The following is a 16545-nucleotide window of genomic DNA, read 5'->3' as shown; positions in this document are numbered from 1 at the left end:
AAGACCAAAGAAGCATTGACACCTTTGAATTGTTGTGTTGGTGAAGAATATTGAATATACCATGGGCTGCCAAAAGGACGAACAAATTAAATCTGTCTTGGAAGAAGTACAACCAGAAAGCTCCTTAGAAGCAAGGATGGTGAGACTGCGTCTTACATACTTTGGACATGTTGTCAGGAGGCACCAGTCCCTGGAGAAGGACATCATGCTTGGCAATGTACAGGGTCAGCGGAAAAGAGGAAGACCCTTAACGAGATGGATTGACACAGTGGCTGCAACAATGAGCTCAAGCATAACAACGATTGTAAGGATGGCGCAGGACTGGGCAGTGTTTCCTTCTGTTGTGCACAGGGTCACTATGAGTTGGAATCAACTCGACGGCACCTAACAACAACAACACCTTATTTGCATGGTTCTACTCCCACAAGAAATTATGAAGAATGGGAATTCCAGAACAATTAATTGTGCTCATGAGGAACCTGTACATAGGTCAAGAGGCAGTTGCTTGAACAGAACAAGGGGATATTGCGTGGTTTAAAGTCAGGAAAGGTGTGCATCAGGGTTGTATCCTTTCACCATACTTATTCAATCTTTATGCTGAGCAAATAATCCAAGAAGCTGGACTATATGAAGAACAAATTTGACAGCACCTAACAATAACAACAGCCCCCACGAGAGTGCCATGCACCTTATTTGTATTATTAGCAACCTATCCAATCCCCTTGGTGGGCCACAAGCACCTCATTTGCACAGCCCCACCCAGCCATTTGGTGGGAGTTACAAAAACCATGGATTGTGGTGGTATTGTTACGTGCCTCAAGGTGACATCTTTGCTTTTTAATGCTTTAAAGAGACCTCTTGCAGCCAATTTGCCCAGTGCAATACATCTTTTGATTTCTTAACTGACGCTTCTATGGGTGTTGATTTTGTATCCAAGTAAAATGAAATCCTTGACAACTTCAATCTTTACTCCATTTATCATCTTGCTGCTTATTGGTCCAATTGTGAGGGTTTTTGTTTTCTCTATGTCAAGGCGTAATCCATACTGAAGGCCGTGGTCTTTGATCTTCATCAGCAAGTGTTTCAAGTCCTCTTCACTTTCAGCAAGCAAGGTTGGGTCATCTGCATATCGCAGGTTGTTAATGAGTTTTCCTTCAATCCTGATGCCCTGTTCTTCTTCATATAGTCCAGCTTCTCGGATTATTTGCTCAACATGTGGGTTGAATAAGTACGGTGAAAGGATACAACCCTGACCCACACCTTTCCTGACTTTAAACCATTCAATATCCCCTTGTTCTGTCCGAACAACTGCCTCTTGATCTATGTACACGTTCCTCACGAGCACAATTAAGTGTTCTGGAATTCTCATTCTTCTCAATATTATTCACAATTTGTCATGACCCACAGAGTCGAATGCGTTTACATAGTCAATAAAACACACGTAAACATCCTTCTGGTGTTCTCTGCTTTCAGCCAGGATCCATCTGACATCAGCAATGATATCCCTGGTTCCACATCCTCTTCTGAAACTGCCTGAATTTCTGGGCGTTCCCTGTCGATATACTGCTGCAGCCCCCTTTGAATGATCTTCAGCAAAATTTTACTTGCATGTGATATTAATGATAATTTCCTCATTCGGTTGGATCACCTTTCTTGGGAACAGGGATAAATATGGATCTCTTCCAGTCAGTTGGACAGGTAGCTGTCTTCCAAATTTCTTGGCATAAATGAGTGAGCACTCCCGGTGCTGCATCCATTTGTTGAAACATCTCAGTTGATATTCCATCAATTCCTGGAGCCTTGTTTTTTGCCAATGCCTTCAGAGCGGCTTGGACTTCTTCCTTCAGTACCATTGGTTCCTGATCATATGCCACCTCTTGAAGTGGTTGAACGTTGAACTAATTCTTTTTGGTATAATGACTCTGTGTATTCCTTCCACCTCTTTTGATGTTTCCTGTGTTGTTTATTATTTTCCCCGTGGAATCCTTCACTATAGCAACTTGAGGCTTGAATCTTTTCTTCAGTTCTTTCGGCTTGAGAAATGGCGCATGTGTTCTCTCCTTTTGGTTTTCTATCTCCAACTGGTCTTCCTTGGGGGCGTATGGATATTATCCTATCACTGACAGCATTGTACTTCAGGATAGATCTTGCCTGTGGCTAGAAGGGTCATATTAAGTAATTGCACCCATGTAATTTTTAATTGCTTTGCACCCATGTTGTAGTATGTATCAGTACCTCATTCCTTTTTATGGCTGAAAAGATACGCCATTGTATGGATAGGCCACATTTTGTTTATCCATTCACCTGTTCACAGAAGTTCAGGTTGTTTCCCCTTTGGGGCTGTTGTGAATAATGCTGCTATAAACATGTATTTGTTATTTTTAAAGCATGATTTTATTTTAAACCTTTCCAACCTTCTGCCCCATCCCATCCTCAAATACAACAAGGACCTTTTGCATGGCTCTGATCCCACTGCCCGCCCTTCACACCTGCCCTAGGGCCCCAGTGTCCCAATACTGTCCCTTCAGAATCCCACACTGCTTTGATCCGCCAGGTCTCCAGTCCCCTTCTCTCTGGGACAGCTCATGAGTTCACCCTTGACTTCCAGGGAAGAATTGTCCCTCACTGGGGTTAAACAGAGCACTTGAATGAACACGCCTAACTTGGGAGCATGCAGCCACGCCCACTGGGGCTCCGGCTTTATCCTCAAGGGTGTAGGGGTGCCCAGTCTCACCTCAGGGCTCCCCTACATTGTCCTCACAAGATGCTTCTGCAAACGCCACCAGGCAGTGGCTCTGGGTTTTAATTCAGGTGCCAGCACTGTCTTGTAACCGCTGATTAAGGGTCTCCTCCTGCTTGGTTGTGGTGACAGCAAGCCCCGTCACTCTCCTGTGACTCACAGATCTGTCATCTCCCCACAGCCTGGGCCTGGGGTGATGGGCGGGCAGGGGCGGTGGTTCCCAGGCCAGAGCCCGCCCCTTCCTCCCCCCACCCCTCACGGAGGGCTGGGTGGATAGGAACCACCTCTTCCTCTTTCCTCCCTTTCTCTCCCTGTTGCTGCCTGAGCAGAGGCTCTTTGAGGCCGTGGGGGTGTTGCAGATTCACCTAAGGCTGAGGCTGCCGTGGAGACAAGCTGGTCTGCACAGGTATGGGGCCCTTGGAGCAGAGGGAAGCAGGAAGCTGCCCCTGGCCTGGGGAGGGGGCTGAGACAGGAAGGGAATCCCAGGGCTGGAGCCAAGGCTGCGTGCGGGCAGCTTGGGCTGGGCTTTGGGCTGAAGCCAGGAAGAGTCACTCTCTTTGCTTCTCGTCCAGAACCCTCATGGGGGACCCAAGGCCTAGAGCTTCCAACTTACCGGTGCCAGCATAGGGCTATGCAAGCACCCAAACACGACCAGAATAGGCACCAGGGCAGGGCACCCAGGCTGGGCATGAGTGACAGAGAACAGGTGGCCAGGGAGAAGTAGACGGGACAAAGCGACAGAGGGGACAGAAGAGAGGGTGAGCATGACAGAGACAGAAAGTGAGCCAAACGGAGAGGTGAGGAGGTGAGAGAAAAGCAGGCCAGGAGAGTCGGGGGGACGATGACCGAGCAGGGTGTGAGGCGGACAGGGAGCAGGGCAAAGGGCGAAGGGGGGATCGAGATAAACCAAGAGACATACTGAAAACAAAGTGGGCCGGGGCGGGGGTGCATGGGAACAGGCCCAGAGCCCAGCAGTTCTACCATGGGGGTTTCCTTAGAGATAAAATCTCCCAAACTGGGGGAGAGATGTCTGCACAAAGATAGCCCTCCCCACCCGGGCACCATGTGAAAGTTGAAAGCAGCCTGAGCACCCACCTTGGTTTAACGTATAAAGCCGTCCACCCGTGCAGGGCAAAAGGGTCCGCACTGAGAAAGGCAGGCACCTTGGGGCGGGGCATACAGGGAGGCCGCTTTCTTCACCGCATCACTGTGGCCTCCCAGGACCAGGAGGATCCCAGTTGGACCCAGATCCTGGGCTGATGTGGACCCTGTGGAGGGGCCCGGCAGCCATGCCCTGCCCTGTGGCACTCCTGTTCCTCCTCCTGGCCAGTGGGGCTGAGGCCTTTCGCATCTGTGCCTTCAATGCCCAGCGGCTGACCCTGACCAAGGTGGCCAGGGAGGATGTGATGGACACTTTGGTGCGGGTAAGTTCATTGCTGAAGGGAGCAGTGTCCCCTAAGACCCCAGCCCAGCCTGACTGGTGGCATGTCCCAGGTTGTGGAGTTCGTGCAGAGTAGGTGTGGAGACTTGGAGCCTGTTCCACCCCTCCCATCGACCTATGTCTCCTCCTCTGTAAAATGGGTGGGGATGGCTCTCAGTCTTCTCTCAAGTCCTTTCTAGCCATGCTGCTCTCTGGTGGCCTCAGCCAGCAAGCTATGACAGTCTCAGCCATGCCAGTGCCAGCTCCCCAGGGGTACCAGGTGGCGTGGGTGGCACTGAACGCAGCAGGGCTTCCTGGTGTCCTGCAGATCCTGGCTCGCTGTGACATCATGGTGCTGCAAGAGGTGGTGGACTCTTCCAGCAGTGCCATTTCCCTCCTGCTTCGAGAGCTCAACAGGTAAGGAGGGCTCTGTGGCTGTAATTCCGGGGCCCACGGGGAACCTTGAGGGGCCGTGACCCTGGGTTCCCCTTTTCCTGCAGATATGATGACTCCGGGCCCTACAGCTCCTTGAGCAGCCCCCTGCTGGGGCGCAGCACGTACATGGAGAAGTATGTGTACATCTACCGGTGAGCACAGGGGCTGGCCAGGGCTCTTTCCTCGTATCCTCACTACGAGAGTCCTTCCCTCTTCCTAGACAGGTGTGGGCGCCCCGCTTTCTCTCTCTGTTGGAAGCCTTCGTGCCTCAGGGTGTGGCTAACCTCCTCTGTGTGGGGCCAATCTTGCGTCCTAGCAGGAGGGTCTGCCTTCTGAAAACAGTCCTAAATCTCTGGGAGGGTAAGCTGGGGATGACCCTTTGGGGTCAGGTTCAAGAGGGGCTTGGGAGCTGTCAGGAAAGAGACCTGCTTCTGTATATAGGTGAAATTCTAGGGTATCGGACCTTGGCTTCAAAATAATGGGGAACCCGAGAGAAATGAAATCATGTCCACGAATATTCACTGCAGCATTGTTCACAGTAGCCAAAAGACGAAAGAAACCCAAGTGTCCATCAAGAGATGACTGGATGAACACAGTGGTCTAATGCAATGGAATATTATTCAACCATAAAGAGAAATTAGGTCCTGATACATGCTACAACATGGAGAAACCTTGAAAACACTATGCTGAGCAAAATAAGTCAGATACAAAGGGCCACATATTTATACGAAATATTTAGAATAGGCAAATCCATGAAGACAGAAAGCAGTTTAGTGTTTGCAACCTTGTGAACATACCAAAAACTATTCAGTTGTACACTTTAATCAGGGGAAGTTGTGGTATGTGCATTGTATCTCAATAAAAAAATAGTTCCAGAAAGAAAAAAAGGTTGGGAAGGCTGTGCCCTCATGGTCATGGTCATGGGCCCCCTCCCTGAGTGCTTGCCGGTGTTTGGACTTGGAAGCCATCCCTTGCCCCTCATAGGTCACACAGGACACAGGTCCTGGAGTCCTATGTGTACAGCGATCAGGATGACCTGTTTGCACGGGAGCCCTTTGTGGCCCAGTTCACCCTACCCAGCAAGGGTAAGAAGGGAAGGGGGTGGCTTGGTGTTCATGAGCTGGGGGGGGTGGGGCGGGGAGTCTGGCCACTGGCCTGGGGGCTTGGTCCTGGGAGAAAGCCTGGGGCTGGAGGGCTGGGAGTGGGTGGAGCTCTCCCTCAGAGGACCCCTTCCAGTCCTGCCCAGTGTGGTGCTGGTCCCGCTGCACACCACCCCGAAGGCCGTGGAGAAGGAGCTGAACGCCCTGTATGATGTGTTTCTGGATGTCTCCCAGCGCTGGCAGAGTGAGGTAGGGCTGGGCTGCTTGCTCAGGACGGCTGGGTATGGGGTGGCCAGTAGCCAGGCCTGACCCCATGCCCTGTCTCAGGACATGATCTTGCTTGGGGACTTCAATGCTGACTGCGCTTCGCTGACCAAAAAGCGGCTGGGCGAACTGGTGCTGCGGACGGAGACGGGCTTCCACTGGGCAATTGCCGACGGGGAGGACACCACTGTGCGGGCCAGCACCCACTGCACCTACGACCGCATCGTGCTGCACGGGGAGCGCTGTCAAGGCCTGCTTCGCACCGCCTACGCTTTCGACTTCCCCCGGAGCTTCCGGCTCACAGAGGAGCAGGTGGGCCATAGGGCTCAGGGTGACTGCAGGGGCCAGGAGGGCGGGGAGGGGGTTGCAGCAGAGCCCCTGGATCCGAGGTACTGACACTTTGTTCCGTCCTATGCCTAGGCCCTCAATATCAGCGACCACTACCCTGTGGAGGTGGAGCTGAGCAGGGCAGCGCCGGGGGTCCTGCCCCTCAGCCTGGTGGGTCTGCTGTTGCCTCTGATGCTACTGCCACTCCTGCCCCTTCAGCTTGGCTCCATGGCCTGACCCGCCCTGGCCAACCCTGTCCACCCCACCCTGGGGCTGGAACGATTCCTGAGGGGTTCCAGCGCTGTTTGGCTCCATGAGACTACAGCCCTGTTCCATCTGCCTTTTCTTTGGTTTGTGCCTGGTATTACAATATGGAAGATGAAGACACTAGGGGCCTTGAGGCTAAACACATGCCACAGGTGGTGCCAGGACAGGGGACAAAGCAGGTGCTGGGGAAGGGGAGGGGGCTCAGAAAGGGATCTTGATTAAGCTCCTGCAGGGCTCAGGAAAGGGAATTACAAAAAGGTCACAAGGTTTTATTCTTTGAAAAATGGAAACTTTTTATTCTATGAAAAGAGACACATGTACTGAGAACAAAGAAGCAGACTGGAGGGAAATTCATGTGTGTGGCGGTTATGACAAAGTGCTATTGTATACAGAACTCACCTGAAACACCAAGGGAATATTGAGATCCCAGTAGCTACAATGGAGATAAGCCGTTTACACCAAAAAAATGTAACTAATGAACAAACTGGGATCATGTGACCTAAGCAATGAAAAGGGCTAGGCACAACCTGGTCTCTGGTAAAGTCCATGTCCACTGGGGGGTGGGGGACTGCGTCTCAGTCTCTGTTGGCACACTGCATATGTTGACTGCAGGTATACAAAGGACGTCCCAATCTGCAGACAGAATCACACAGCCTTGCAATGTACAGGCTGCCCATCGTACCTGCCTCCAGACAGCTACTGTGTGTTGCCCAGGTTGAGGAGAGCAAACCTGGAATGGCCATGGTGTTGAGGGTGTCAGTAAAAACCAATGGGATAATATCGGAGCCATTTACGTGATCAGATTTGTTTGTGACCATCTCTAAGGTCAAAAATAAAGTTCATTTAAATTTTAGAAATAGCTGTAAACCTAGACAAAGCCAGTGGATTCTCAGGGGCCACAGGCTAGGGGTGTTTAAGTGCCCAGAGGTGGTCTGTGGCCTGAGCAGCTGTGGAAGAGGTGGCTGCCTGGAGCAGGACTCTCACATGCAAGGTCCTGAGGCACAGGAGCACTCAAAGAACTCAAGGGCTCTCTGACCCTCCCAACTGGTCCTGGCCCTCTGCTCTGAAGAGTCTCAGGCTGCCTGCCACAGGCAGCACTCCTGCTTTTTGCTGTCCCACTAGGCTCCTCTCCAGAGCCCAGATTACAGCTCTTACTGACTAGCCCTTCTGATACTGAGGTGGAAGGGGAGGACCCCCCCAGGCTTGGGGAGGGATGAACCCCACTTTGCTGCTAAATGTCATAGACCGTAGGTGGGCCTCGCTGACTGCTGTGGTAGAGCCCAGCAAAGGCAGGTTTGAGAAGGGCTGGTGGGTGGAGCCTAGGGTGCTTAATCCAGAGGCTTTCATGAGGTACCAACAGGGTGATCTGAAAGGCACGGGCCACTTCCTCTGATGTCATTTCTCTGGGAACTCTTGCTGCCCCACAGACCTTCTGCAGCGGGGCACTCAAAGATCACAGTTCATGAAGGAAGCCCCATAGCCTTTTAACACCTCACACCTGGGAGACCAGTTTTGGCCATGATTGAGGGAGACCCAAGTCCAGGTCCCTGATGGGTTCTGTTCCCTCCTGTTCAAAGTAGTCACCAGCCTGTCTCTGAAGAAAAGTGACAATAATCCTGGGGCCCTGATCCCCAGAAGTTCCTCAACTCCACCCACCCCAGGGCATGTAACCCAGAACACAGATACAGACAGGGAGTTCAATTTATTGGTAGATAAAGACAAGAAAGTCAAATTATTGGTAGGCAATGGTCAGGTGGGGCAGTGCTGCCAAGGCCCTCATGAATGCAGGGCCCTCCACTTGTCCAAGGGGCCACGATTGGGGATGTATTTAACTCCACAACCATCTGGGATGAGGCGCTTTTCAGCCACCATATCTTCAAACTCATCAGCATTAAACTTGGTAAAGCCCCACTTCTTGGAGATATGGATCTAAGGGGAGACAGAAAGAACTGGGTCAGGGGTTCAGTGACACAGGCAAGGAATGATAGGTGCAGGGGGTGGTAGCACTGCTTACCTTCTGGCGTCCAGGGAACTTGAACTTGGCCCTGCGTAGGGCCTCAATCACATGCTCCTTGTTTTGAAGCTTGGTGCGGATGGACATGATGACTTGGCCAATGTGGACCCTGGCCACTGTACCCTGGGGTTTTCCAAAGGCACCTCGCATACCTGTCTGGAGCCTAAAGTAGGGACAGCAAAGATTAGCAACGTCAGAGACAAGGAAATGCTGTCTCCAAGGTCCCTTAGGGCAACCCGTACATGCAACAGGTTGCATACACTACCGAGGAAGCTGCTGTTTGCAGCCATTGCACACTGGCCCCCACAGGAAAGGAGGACAGTCGGCTTAATTGGCTGCAGAGGACAAAAAACAAACCCGTTACCGTTGATTCCGACTTGTAAGTACCCCAAAACGAGCTAGGAAGAGACCCTGTGAAGTACACTGGGCCAGTGAGATCACCCCAACCTGCAGCCTTCTCAGCTAATTGATGGTTGTGATGACACTTAGAGCAAGAGAAACTACTTTTTCAGGAACACCTCCCTTCACTTGTCTCCCCCAAAGGCTACTAAGGCTTATCTATGATGAGGTCTGGAGATGGGTGGTGGGGGTAGGCCATTGAAAACCGTGTGCCAGCCCTCATACTGGCTTTGCCATCAGCCACCTACAGGTTATTTGGTCCATGAGGGGTACCTCTACACCCAAACTCTAGGCCCGTAATCATACAAGACCCTTCTGTTATGGAAACCCTTGTCCTATGGAACCAAGGGCAATGGGCCTTCCCCCCAGGAAAAGGAGCTGTGTGGACCCAGGCCCCAGCTCACCTGTCAGCCCCAGCACAGGACAACATCTTGTTGATGCGGATGACATGGAAGGGATGGAGTCGCACTCGGATGTGAAAGCCATCTTTGCCACAACTTTTCACCATATACTTGTTGGCACAAATACGAGCAGCCTCCAGGGCTATGCAGGGGTAAAGAGACAAGATTGCACGGAAACACCACCACAGTCCTCAGTGAATCCAGGATCAAATGCAGGGCACGTTTACCAAACTGTTAATTCTACTTGGAAGTAACAAGAAATCCCGCCTCACCTTCTGAGGAGAGCTGCTCATATTCATCAGACACCATGTGGCCACAGAGTGGGAACTCATCCACTTTTGCCTTCTTCCGACCCAGGTCAAAGATGCGGATCTTGGCATCTGGAAAAGGCCGAGTAGGTGTGTGGGGTGCTGTGAATGGCTCCATTAGCATGGCCGAACGAGTTTGGGAGCTCTTTGACTACTTACCAGGGACACCTCGGCAGAAGCGGGATTTAGGGTAGGGCTTGTTCTTACAATACCGGTAACTGCGGGCGGCGGGGGGGGGGGGGGGGGGGAGGAAAAACCCAGGTTTAAAAGTGCTGTTCACCAGTGGGCAGGCCCTTCCACTGCCCCCAGAGGAAAGATCAAAGGAGGACTGGAAACCCAGAGGCACTTATATTTAAGAGATGGCCAAAACCTCATGGCCACAAGGCAGGAGACACCCATTTTAGAAAAACAAAAGCAATGATGCCTTTTACCCACTACCGGGATTACAATTTTCTACTAAACTTCTACACGGACTTTCCTACTTAAAAAAAAAATCTTTCCCTCTTCGATGCACCGAGTACTTCGAATAAGCCGCATACTACCTGCCCAGTTCATGCTATCTACCAAAGTACTTTCAGGCACGTGGCCATAAATCGGAACCTGGGCCACAGGCAATGGCCGCGGCGCCCCCTGCAGGGGCCATGAGGCGATTGCGCAGGATTATCCTGAGCTGCCCTTGGCGTCCATCCGAGAAGACCGCACAGCACGACGCCGGGAAAGAAGTGGATTGCACACAAAGGCTCAGAAGGATCGAGCTCGAAAAGACCGCAAATCTGAAGGGCAGGGAACAAGCACGGCGGCCTTCATTTCCAGGCCGAGCTTAGTGTGGCACATATAGTCGATGGCATGCCTATCTGCCACCCCAACAACTAAACGGGGGAAGCGCTCGAGAGCGGCCAGAAGTTTTAACGTGACAAAACCGTTTAGCATAAATGAAGACCAAAAGTCGTGATAGGTACTGCGGAAAATGGGTTCGTTTCCAGAGCAAACCAGTCGCGCTAGGGAGACTACGCCCAAGGGTTGCTTTTTAGCAGCCAAATACAGTTCTGTCCCCAGCTAAAGAAATCGCGGGGGTTCGGCACTCACCACCGGGCGGGGCGGCGGCCCATGGCGACACCAGGATCTCTGCGGCTGCAATGGAACAGAAAAAGTTGGAATAGAACACGAGGACAGGCCTCAAGCCAGCGGAAGTGGACAGCAAGAGCCCAGCATGAGCGCGCAAACGAGATCACTCACCCGGCCGAAGGAAAAGAGAAGCTCCCACGCCTGCGCACGGCTTATATACCCCGCCCATCTTCCTGCGCGAGAACCATAGAGTCCGGCCGAGGGCGTGAGGACGCTCTTTCACGACGTCTCAACCATAGACGCAGCGACGCTCTGCGCCTGCGTCCGCGACCCGGCACATGCGCAAAGCGCAGAGGCGGCTGGGTACGGGGCTCAGCGAGCGAATCGCGCCTCGCCACATGGGCGCTAGAAGCACGTTTCCTGCAGGCCTTGGGGCTAGAAATTTCTTCCTAGGATGGGCTGTAACTGTGAAAGACCTGTGTTCTTAGAGTTCATAGAAAGAACGCTCCCCTGGGTGGGCTCCGGGCGGCCGCGCGCGATTTCCCAGAGGACGCGGGCCCAGGACACATCCCGCCCTCTCTCGGCGCTCCTGGACCGGGGGTTCGCCATACCTTGGCGTCCGCCCGCCTTCCTTTGTAGGCGAGGACACACGAGGCCCGCCCCCCGCCGAGCCGAGTGTCCAGACCAGGCCTTGCTCTGACCCGCCCGCCATTTCCCGGTTCCCGGCCCTCGGGGCAAGGGACCGCGCCGGACCCAGGGCAAGGCCGGGGCAGAAGCGCTGGACCACAGTCGGGCCGGCCCCCTCCCCTAACGTAGACGGCCGGGAAGAGACACACGTGGCGCCGCCGCCCCCGAGCGATTCGGAGAAGGGGAAGGAGGACGGGCGACCCCAGGGCGAACGGCAGCGGGGCTGGCAGCCGCGTCCACCGCGCCCGGCTGTGACCGCTCCCTTGCGCCGCCTGCCTGCGGGCTCCTACCCTGCAGGGCCCCAGTTGGCGCCCACGCCCCGGCCTCCTCCGCTGTGTTAGGGCCCCCGAGCGTGTCTCTGGCAGGGGTGGCGGTGAACCACGGGTCTGTGCCCCCCAACACGCACACGCACGCCCGGCACACAAGAGTAGTATCCCAGGAGACACAGGTAGAGCTGGTGACCCAGGCGCCCGTGAACAAGGTGTCTGTCCACACTTGTGGGAGGGGGGCGGCAGTGAGGCGACCATCTTCCCCACGCCGTCCCGCAAGGGAGGGACCCCCGAGGAGCCCCCCTGACCTGGAGGACTGCCGCGAGATCGGGCCGTCAGCCGGCCGTGTCGAGGCCTGGCCTGACTTCCACCAGAGAAAGTTTGTCGCTGCTTGAGCAGTGCTGTGAAGAGGCACCATGTGTCCCGGTGGCTCTCACACTGGAGGGCGCATGGGACGGAGCCGGGCCCCATCCCAGAGGCCCTGATCTTGCAGGTGCCTGAGGATCGGCCATTCTGACAGGCTCCGGGGGATGGGGATAGGCATATGCCGCTGCAGCCGCTGGCACGTTGAGAAGCTCTGCTCTAGGGTGTGCCCTTGCCCCAGCCGTGGCGGCTCCGCTTCAGGCTTCCCACGGGGTCTCGGAAAGACAAGGACGGGGCCGGGGACCTCGCAGAGACAAGGGGCCCTCCAGGGAGCCACCGCTCCCCCGACTCGGGGTGCACATGTGGGGGTGCCGTCTGCAGGCCAGGTGGGATGGGGTGTCCAAAAGGCTTTGCGCGGGGCTCAGCAATTCCCCGACTGACTGCCGGCTTGTTGGGGGGTGGGGGGGAGAAGGGCGGAGGGAGGTCCGGTTTGGCCAGGGAGCGGGATGAAAGAACTCTGGAGAGGCCCGAGGAAGGGACGTGGCAAGACGAGGACGCCGAGCTCGGGGACCCCGGAGCAGCGTGGGTGTGCGACATTAGAAGATGGAAGGGGGTTTCTGCTCTGGAGCAGCCCCCCTCCCCGTGGTTGCTGGTGCTGTGCCGTGGGCGTGACGGTCCCCAGAGCTGGCGGGAAAGGGAAGCCACCCCTTTCCTGCCACACTCCCCTCCCAAGGAAGGTCCGGTCTCCCCCTCTCCGCTGCACAGACTTGCTCCACCGCTGGGACCTGTCTGGCTTTTGCCAGTCTCCTGCGGTGGCTGTTCTTTGTTCGGCTTCCAGAGGTGCCTGTTGTCTAACGGGAGCAGAGCGGCAGGTGAGACTGAAATGACGGTCACCAGCCACCATTTGTCCCTGGAACAAGCAGCTCTGGGGATCCCGCCCTCCTTCCCCCTCTCGGGATCGCTGGGCGGGGGGGGGGGGGGGGGGGGGCGGGGGGCGGCGGTGCCAAGTTTCTCTCTCCCTACTCCCTACGGGAGCAGATTGTCTCCAAAAGGACCGACTTTCTGTGTCGAAGCCATTTGCCTTTCTTGCTCTGTGTTCCTCTCCTTCTCCGTTGGTTGCTGGGCTTATTCTTGTTGATTTTTAACAGCTCTTTCTTTTATAAGCTAATGATAGAAGCTCTTAGTCACTTCTCCCAGCTGTTTTCTCCCCACTTTGTCATTAGTCCTTGACTTTGTGGTTTTGGCGTGTGTCAGGCCCTGGCCAGGTGTCCATCATGTGCCTGAGGTACCCTGCCCCTATCTGGATGTTTGCAGACCCTCTTTCCCACGGATGGCTGGGAGTCTGCTCTTGTGTGTGCATGTCTGAGAGGGTGGGAGTAGTGGTGAGAGTATCCCTTAAGACACCTAATCCCTGTCCCCTTTTGCCCTCTCTAGTCTATAGCCTGTCCCCTGGGCCGGACCTCTGAGCTTCCCCCTTAGGTTACTAGGGCCACTGGGAGAAACCCAGAGCCCTGGAGAGGGGTGAGGCAGCCCCTTGCCTGGGGAGCCCCACTGGAACCCCAAGGACCCCTGCCAATTCTCCTTTTGTTGAAGCAGTGGGGCTCCCTTATGTTTGGGAGGATGGCAGCCTGACTCCGAGGGACAGTTGCTCCTTCTCTGAACCTCGCCTCCTTCCAGCATTCTCCATGGGGATAGGCTGTGGGTGACAGGGAGGGTCAGGTCAGGGTGCTGAGTGGAGGAGGAAGGGGCTGTCAGCTCAGCCATCTCCCACTTCCCTGTCTTGCCGGTGACCCAGTACAGACAGAACCTGGACCTGGGAGGTAAGATGTGGCTAAGCTGAGGAGGGTGTGTGGCTAGAGCTTTGGCTTCTGTACCTGACAGGGAGGGTCTGCCCCACGTGGGCTCAGGGGACCTCAGGGAGGCTAGGCCTGGGGAACCCTTCAGTTCTCTCCTAGCAGGTCCTTGGGGGTTTGCTCAGCGTGGATGGGGGCAAACCATTTGCCACCAGCAGAAGGGGGGACCTGGAGATCCTTCTCCTGGGCTCATCTGTCCAGCTTCCCAGTGTGGTGGGTTGAGTTGTGTTCCCCCAAAATATGTATTGTAAATCCTAACCCCTATACGTGTGGCTATGATCCCATTTGGGAATGGGTTTTCTTCATTATCTTAACTAGGAAGTTTTAGTGTAAGGTGTCTTAAGTCAATCTCTCTTTTTTTTTTAATGATTTTTATTGTGCTTTAAGTGAAAGTTTACAAATCAAGTCAGTCTCTCATACAAAAATTTTTATACACCTTGCTATGTACTCCTAATTGCTCTCCCCCTAATGAGACAGCCCGCTCTCTCCCTCCATTCTCTCTTCTCGTGTCCATTTCGCCAGCTTCTAACTCCCTCCACCCTCTCATCTCCCCTCCAGGCAGGAGATGCCAACATAGTCTCAAGTGTCCACCTGATCCAAGAAGCTCACTCCTCACCAGCATCCCTCTCCAACCCATTGTCTAGTCCAATCCCTGTCTGAAGAGTTGGCTTCGGGAATGGTTCCTGTCCTGGGCCAACAGAAGGGCTGGGGGCCATGACCACTGGGGTCCTTCTAGTCTCAGACCATTAAGTCTGGTCTTATGAGAATTTGGGGTCTGCACCCCACTGCTCTCCTGCTCCCTCAGGGGTTCTCTGTTGTGTTTCCTGTCAGGGCAGTCATCGGTTGTAGCTGGGCACCATCTAGTTCTTCTGGTCTCAAGACGATGTCTCTGGTTCATGTGGCCCTTTCTGTCTCTTGGGCTCATAATCACCTCTTGTCCTTGGTGTTCTTCATTCTCCTTTGATCCAGGTGGGTTGAGACCAATTGATGCATCTTAGATGGCCCCTTGCTAGCGTTTAAGACCCCAGACGCCACTCTTCAAAGTGGGATGCAGAATGTTTTCTTAATAGATTTATTATGCCAGTTGACTCAGATGTCCCTGAAACCAGGGTCCCCAAACCCCCGCCCCTGCTACGCTGGCCTTCGAAGCATTCAGTTTATTCAGGAAACTGCTTTTGGTTTAGTCCAGTTGTGCTGACCTCCCCTGTATTGTGTGCTGTCTTTCCCTTCACCTAAAGTAGTTCTTATCTACTAACTAATCAGTGAAAAACCCCCTCCCACCCTCCCTCCCGCCCCACCTCGTAACCACAAAAGTATGTGTTCTTCTCAGTTTATACTATTTCTCAAGATCTTATAATATGGTCTTATATAATATTTGTCCTTTTGCATCTGACTAATTTCACTCAGCATAATGCCTTCCAGGTTCCTCCATGTTATGAAATGTTTCATAGATTCTTCACTGTTCTTTATTGATGTGTAGTATTCCATTGTGTGAATATACCACAATTTATTTATCCATTCATCCGCTGATGGGCACCTTGGTTGCGTCCATGTTTTTGCTATTGTAAACAGTGCTGCAGTAAACATGGGTGTGCATATATCTGTTTGTGTAAAGGCTCTTATTTCTCTAGGGTGTATTCCAAGGAGTGGGATAGCAGGATCCTATGGTAGTTCTATTTCTAGCTTTTTAAGGAAGTGCCAAATCGATTTCCAAAGTGGTTGTACCATTTGACATTCCCACCAACAGTGCATAAGTGTTCCAATCTCTCCACAACCTCTCCAACATTTGTTATTTTGTGTTTTTTGGATTAATGCCAGCCTTGTTGGAGTGAGGTGAAATCTCGTTGTAGTTTTGATCTGCATTTCTCTAATGGCTGATGATCCTGAACATTTCCTCATATATCTGCTAGCTACCTGAATGTCTTCTTTAGTGAAGTGTCTCTTCATATCTTTTGCCCATTTTTTTAATTGGGTTATTTGTCTTTTTCTAGTTGAGTTTTTGCAGTATCATGTAGATTTTAGAGATCAGACGCTGATCAGAAATGTCATAGCTAAAAGTTTTTCCCCGGTCTGTCGGTGGTCTTTTTACTCTTTTGGTGAAATCTTTGGATGAGCATAGGTGTTTGATTTTTAGGAGCTCCCAGTTATCTAGTTTTTTCTTCTACATTCCTTATAATGTTTTCTATACTGTTTATGCCATGTATTAGGGCTCCTAACGTTGTCGCTATTTTTTCTTCCATGATGTTTATCATTTTAGATTTTATGTTTAGGTCTTTGATCCATTTTGAGTTAGTTTTTGTGCATGGAGTGAGGTATAAGGTCTTGTTTCATTTTTTTTTTTTTTTTTGCAGATGGATATCTAGTTATGCCAGCACCATTTGTTAAACAGACTGTCTTTTCCCCATTTAACTGTTTTGGGGCCTTCGTAAGTCAATCTCTTTTTGAGATATAAAAAGAGCAGATTGAATAAGCAGTGAGGTAAGCAAGCACAGATGGGAGGGAGGTAGATGTCATGCCACATGAATTCTCCAAGGAACCAAGAAACAAGCTGAAAAGAGACAAGGACCTTCCCCTAAAGCCAGTGCCCTGAATTTGGATTTCTAGCCTCCTGAACTGTGCGAAAATAAATTTCT

The 16545-nt window shown here is 52.7% G+C and overlaps 2 protein-coding genes and 1 non-coding gene across 4 annotated transcripts; 1 reads left to right on the top strand and 2 right to left on the bottom strand.

The window, feature by feature from the left end:
• Positions 1–3015: 3015 nt before the first annotated feature.
• Positions 3016–7079, top strand: DNASE1L1 (deoxyribonuclease 1 like 1). Its single transcript, XM_003421715.4, has 8 exons — positions 3016–3146; positions 3962–4164; positions 4489–4577; positions 4661–4747; positions 5580–5680; positions 5832–5944; positions 6023–6271; positions 6380–7079. The coding sequence occupies exons 2-8, from the start codon at positions 4000–4002 to the stop codon at positions 6521–6523; spliced, it is 948 nt and encodes a 315-aa protein (XP_003421763.2). The 5' UTR covers positions 3016–3146; positions 3962–3999; the 3' UTR covers positions 6524–7079.
• A 1157-nt stretch (positions 7080–8236) lies between these two features.
• RPL10 (ribosomal protein L10) lies at positions 8237–10894 on the bottom strand. Of its 2 annotated transcripts, XM_023540738.2 has the most exons (6): positions 10762–10894; positions 9835–9893; positions 9640–9747; positions 9371–9509; positions 8568–8730; positions 8237–8482 (listed from the first exon to the last, which is right to left on the bottom strand). In XM_023540738.2, exons 1-6 carry the CDS (start codon positions 10782–10784, stop codon positions 8330–8332), a joined length of 645 nt encoding a protein of 214 aa, XP_023396506.2. In that variant the 5' UTR covers positions 10785–10894; the 3' UTR covers positions 8237–8329. The 2 variants fall into 2 exon arrangements, with proteins under 2 accessions (XP_023396506.2, XP_064133863.1); XM_064277793.1 differs by lacking the exon at positions 8237–8482 and having other exon boundaries at positions 8568–8719; positions 10762–10892.
• Positions 8776–8908, bottom strand: LOC111748455 (small nucleolar RNA SNORA70). Its single transcript, XR_002784172.1, has one exon. It is a non-coding gene; the product is annotated as a small nucleolar RNA SNORA70 (small nucleolar RNA).
• Positions 10895–16545: the final 5651 nt, after the last annotated feature.

The sequence above is a fragment of the Loxodonta africana genome, chromosome X (assembly GCF_030014295.1).
Source record: "Loxodonta africana isolate mLoxAfr1 chromosome X, mLoxAfr1.hap2, whole genome shotgun sequence".
Classification (NCBI taxonomy): domain Eukaryota; kingdom Metazoa; phylum Chordata; class Mammalia; order Proboscidea; family Elephantidae; genus Loxodonta; species Loxodonta africana.
Note: the sequence above shows the minus strand (reverse complement) of the source record. Positions and strands in the feature narration are given on the sequence as shown.

Excerpts from the sequence above, each read along its gene's own strand:
- DNASE1L1 (XM_003421715.4), top strand. The coding sequence starts at position 4,000 with ATGTGGACCCTGTGGAGGGGCCCGGCAGCCATGCCCTGCCCTGTGGCA. Across the intron at positions 5,681-5,831 it reads GTTCACCCTACCCAGCAAGG|TCCTGCCCAGTGTGGTGCTG; the intron begins GTAAGAAGGGAA and ends GACCCCTTCCAG. Across the intron at positions 6,272-6,379 it reads TCCGGCTCACAGAGGAGCAG|GCCCTCAATATCAGCGACCA; the intron begins GTGGGCCATAGG and ends TCCTATGCCTAG.
- RPL10 (XM_023540738.2), bottom strand. The coding sequence starts at position 10,784 with ATGGGCCGCCGCCCCGCCCGGTG. Across the intron at positions 9,748-9,834 it reads CTTCTGCCGAGGTGTCCCTG|ATGCCAAGATCCGCATCTTT; the intron begins GTAAGTAGTCAA and ends GGCCTTTTCCAG. Across the intron at positions 8,731-9,370 it reads TCCTGTGCTGGGGCTGACAG|GCTCCAGACAGGTATGCGAG; the intron begins GTGAGCTGGGGC and ends TCCCTACTTTAG.